The sequence below is a fragment of the Hippocampus comes genome, unplaced genomic scaffold, assembly GCF_001891065.2.
Source record: "Hippocampus comes isolate QL1 unplaced genomic scaffold, H_comes_QL1_v1.1 scaffold174, whole genome shotgun sequence".
Classification (NCBI taxonomy): domain Eukaryota; kingdom Metazoa; phylum Chordata; class Actinopteri; order Syngnathiformes; family Syngnathidae; genus Hippocampus; species Hippocampus comes.
The window spans coordinates 3,111,663-3,115,994 of record NW_017805983.1 but is presented as its reverse complement, the minus strand read 5'-3'; the positions used below and the strand labels follow the sequence as shown (position 1 = coordinate 3,115,994).

The following is a 4,332-nucleotide window of genomic DNA, read 5'->3' as shown; positions in this document are numbered from 1 at the left end:
ACAAATATTATTAAAATTAATAAAAACTGAGGCTGCAAATTAAAACTAATCAAAAGGAACTAACACACTCTAAAAGATAATTAAAACGACCAGAATAAAAAAAAAACAAGAATCAAAAAAGACAAAAAATTAACTATCATGAAAAATTCTCATGAAGAAGACCATAACGTGAGGATCATGACAAGCGCAAGGAAGAACAAGATGATATACACAAATATTATTAAAATTAATAAAAACTGAGGCTGCAAATTAAAACTAATCAAAAGGAACTAACACACTCTAAAAGATAATTAAAACGACCAGAATAAAAAAAAAACAAGAATCAAAAAAGACAAAAAATTAACTATCATGAAAAATTCTCATGAAGAAGACCATAACGTGAGGATCATGACAAGCGCAAGGAAGAACAAGATGATCATGTGAGGAGTTGAGAAGCAAATGGAAGAATTCTGCCAGAAATGTACTGAAGCATCATCGGAGGCAGATGGATGGCGCACAAAAATCAGAAGATGAGTAGAACAGCAAAGGTGTGTAGAAGAGATGTGATTTGATTGTTTGAGGAAAATGGGACAAACGAGAGGAGGACTATGGGTAGAGCATGGGGACAAACACGATATAGATGGGAAGCAACTGGGTGTGAGGAAATTGAAAATACTCTTGGTGAAAAATGTGAAAGAGGGAAGATGACGGTTACCTTTTTGTGTCTCCTTGGAGGGATACTTTGTGAGTTCAAATTCGGAGCTTGGCTTGAGTGAGGGGCCTGAGACGATCAGACAGTCATATGTCCTCACGGACCACAAGAAACAAAGAGCGGAATAATTTTTGTCGGAATCTCACCATCGGTCACGCTGACGTCAAACTCCTGAATGGAAGCGGATCGCAGAGATTGACCCAAACCGCACGAGTACCTCCCCGAGTCCCACTTGTCCAACTGGGAGATAGTCACCACCAGAAGAAACGCCTTCATAAAGGCGTCCTTTCTGAAGTCCACACCGTACCTGCCCACCAGGGCGGCGTCTTCGGTAGTTCTGATGAGGATGTGTCCGTCAAGACAATTCCCTTTGCAGAAGAACTTGACGCTTCCGGAGACAAGGAAGGGACAGATCACCACCACAGTCCCGCCAGACAGTCCAGTGTGGATGTGGACTAATGGACCATCGGCCAAACGTCCGCCCGGCTGCGCTGCTGAAACAATTCATGGTGAGGATTTCTTCCAGCCCCACAAGCCCACCGCACTCAGATGCGATTCAGCAGGGCCTGACTTGGACTGGAGCACACACACTCCCACATTGAGCGACTTGATCTTTTGAGGCTGCATATATTTTATCACTTTTTTAAACCATTATAAAAATAAAGTAAGAGTCAAGGAATAAGCAATTTTCTACAGAGAGGACTTGAATGAGTACAAAAAAAAAAGTGAGTCTATGTAGAGAAGCTCACCCGCTCCCATTCAATTAAATCTGGCGCAGTATGTTCATCGCTCACACAATTTGGCGGACTGACTTCAAGCTTCACGATTTCATCTACGCGTTCATATGAAATTATAAATATCCTTAAGTATTGATGTAAAAGACAATTTATGTATATCTTATGTAGTGTTTGGTTTGGGGCGCCTGCTGGGTTTTGCCATCATAAAACCCGGAAATGTATTTTTAGTTTATGTGAAAGCTGATTTGTGCATTTTGATGGGCTGTAATGGGCAAGGTGACGACATCATGCAACGACAAGCAAAATGGAAACTCAGATTTTGAAACAAGGCAAAACCAAAGACCGGGTGTTCCACCACTCAGGAAACTAGTTTCCGAACCCCACACATTGGAAAGTGGGCACTGAAGACCACCCCCACCCCCAATCCTAGTCATTCGTGTGCATCCCCATAGTTGTGCCAGCCAGCAACACTGCCTCTGGTGCGTCGGCACGCCCAGCTTGGCAGAGACTGGTCTGTCAAATTGGCAAACATGAACAGCGAGCCTTGCAAGAAATTCAGGTCCCGGTGGCATTTGGATGTCGCTGCAGATGAGCTGTCTATGAAAATAGCCACCATAGTATTTTTAGCAATGCAACTTTTGAGCTTCTAAATGATCTCAGGGCTGACAGACAGCCAGTCATAAGAAAGAATCATGCCATATTGCCATAACTTGGAACGTTTGTGAGTCACCTTGAAGAACTCGAATCTGGAAGTCACTGTAGGAGTTTGCTAGTTGCGGCGAGCCCACACCAATCCTGTAGTGCCCGCTGTCGGCCACATTCAGATTGACAATAAAGGCATAGAGGTTTCCTTCTTCGAACTTGATGCTGTGCCTGCCCCTCTTAGCGCTGACGTTGTCGGTTTCAACGAGAGCGGTGGTGCCCCTGCATTCATCCCTGCAGAAGTACTTTTTGCCACTGGTGGAAAACCGCCACATGATTGTAGCATTCTGTCCCTCTCTTGTTTGGAAGATGACGAGGCTGACGCTTTTCTCCTGCAGTACTGCAAACACAGTAGGAATGTGTTGTTGAGCAAACCATAATCATAGTCATTCAAATTCATAGCTTTACTATTTGGGTGATGTTCGCAAGTATATATTACACAATTACAAAAAAATCTTTCATTACACTACATAATCATCAATTTACATCTTTTTCTGGAGGTTTTTCAGTCAGATTTGAGGATGCTGCATCGCACAGAGTCAGTCTTGTTATGAGTTTTTAATGACATCCTGTTGGAGACTGTGATTTGTGTTTTAGGGCCTGACTGCAGTGTTTCATCCAGTCAACCACAGTCTTGTTGGCTCGTTTTCAGCACCAGGTGGGCATTCGTGGTAGTGCTTTTGGTCTTTTTAGAGCACAGGTGTCAAAGTCAAGGCCCAGGGGCCAGATCCGGCCCCCCACATCATTTTATGTGGCCCGCAGGAGCAAATCATGGGTGTCAACTATCATGATTCTTGCTGAAATCTGTATTGAAATGTCAAATCGTCATGGGTGATAAATAACGAGATTTTGTACCAGCCATAACTCTGAAGTGGCCCGCGACAAAAAATGAGTTTGACACCACTGTTTTAGAGTGTTTTGGATTTGGCACGCAGGATTCTTGTTTTGTTAGCCTTGGTTCCTCTGAATCCCACTTTGCACCTCTGTCGTATGGTGTTCCACCTGATTCACTTTTGAGGCACCTGCTTTTTCATTGTATTTGTTTTCCATGGCTTCCTCTGGAATTACTTCACGTTGAATGTTGGTCAAGCCCCCTTTCTGCCCATCATTAAAACGCAATTTAAACAATGTTTTTTTCCCTTTGGCTTTCGGCTCAGCATTCAGATTCAGAAAACTTTATTTATCCCCGTGGGGCAATTAGAGTTATGTTAGAGCATGTGACTGAGCATGTGTTTTAATGTTATTAATTTATTGTTTTAACCGTCTTTTTTTGAGATGTCTGATTGTTACTTCACATGCTGCACTTTGTATGCCACTATAGTTGGCGTTACAAGTGCTAAAGTGCAAGACACAATTCAGTTTTCAATTAACCGCACGCATGTGTTTTGGGAAATATCAAAAAGAAGATTGTCTACAGTGAATAGAGAGTACATTTTGGTAATACGATTTAAAATCTTGAAATCAACCAAAATTAGTTTGTGAGGTGAACAGCAAAGACATTTCACAATCTTATGCAAACCAAACATGCTGTTTTGTAAATACTGTATCAAACAAAGTTGAGTCAACAAGACATACTCTATGTGTTCCCATCAGGATATATTTTTAAGTACAGTATATCTTTTCTCTGTAAACATTAAAGAGAATTTGTCAGGTAATGCACACTGTATTTAATCCCACAATTACCATTATGAATTACATTTCATGAACTTAATTTTGAATGCTGCATATCAAACCTGAGAAGATGCAGAGCAACAGAAGACGATAAAAAATCATCCTGAAATGGATCCTGCTGCACAATGTTATGACTAAACATCAGAGCTCGAAAGAACTTTGCACAAACTTCCTTTGCGTGACTGTGGCCAGAGAGGAGGTTGCACAAGGACATTAAGTTAGATATTAACATCCTTGTGCAACCTCCTGTTGTGGCGTGATTAATATGAAAGTCATCTATATAAAGAGGAAGTTGTCTTAAAAAAAAGGAAACAAAAATCTCATGAATGGTCGCCAACACAAATTAGCTGCTGTCGCTAACAAAAACAAAAAAATAGTTTGGAGAACAAGTTGCTCAAAATAACACAAGTTAAATGTTGATATTGAGATGGTAAGGTAGCACAAACAGGATTTATGGTAGTGAAGCTAGTTTTTCAGGAAGTGCAGACATGTCAAGCAATGTTTAAGGTATCAAAGATGCTATTTTAGATA

The 4,332-nt window shown here is 41.1% G+C and overlaps 1 protein-coding gene across 1 annotated transcript in view; it reads right to left on the bottom strand.

Moving 5' to 3' along the window:
- Nucleotides 1-3,974, bottom strand: part of LOC109528326 (uncharacterized) — an 8,371-nt gene extending 4,397 nt beyond the window's left edge. Inside the window, exons 1-4 of the mRNA XM_019890743.1 lie at nt 3,864-3,974; nt 2,159-2,470; nt 838-1,182; nt 695-760 (exon numbers count right to left, since the gene is read on the bottom strand). Coding sequence (XP_019746302.1) covers nt 695-760; nt 838-1,182; nt 2,159-2,470; nt 3,864-3,903 — 763 coding nt within the window. The 5' untranslated portion in view covers nt 3,904-3,974. The remainder of the gene's footprint in view (nt 1-694; nt 761-837; nt 1,183-2,158; nt 2,471-3,863) is intronic.
- Between the last annotated feature and the right edge of the window lie 358 nt (nt 3,975-4,332).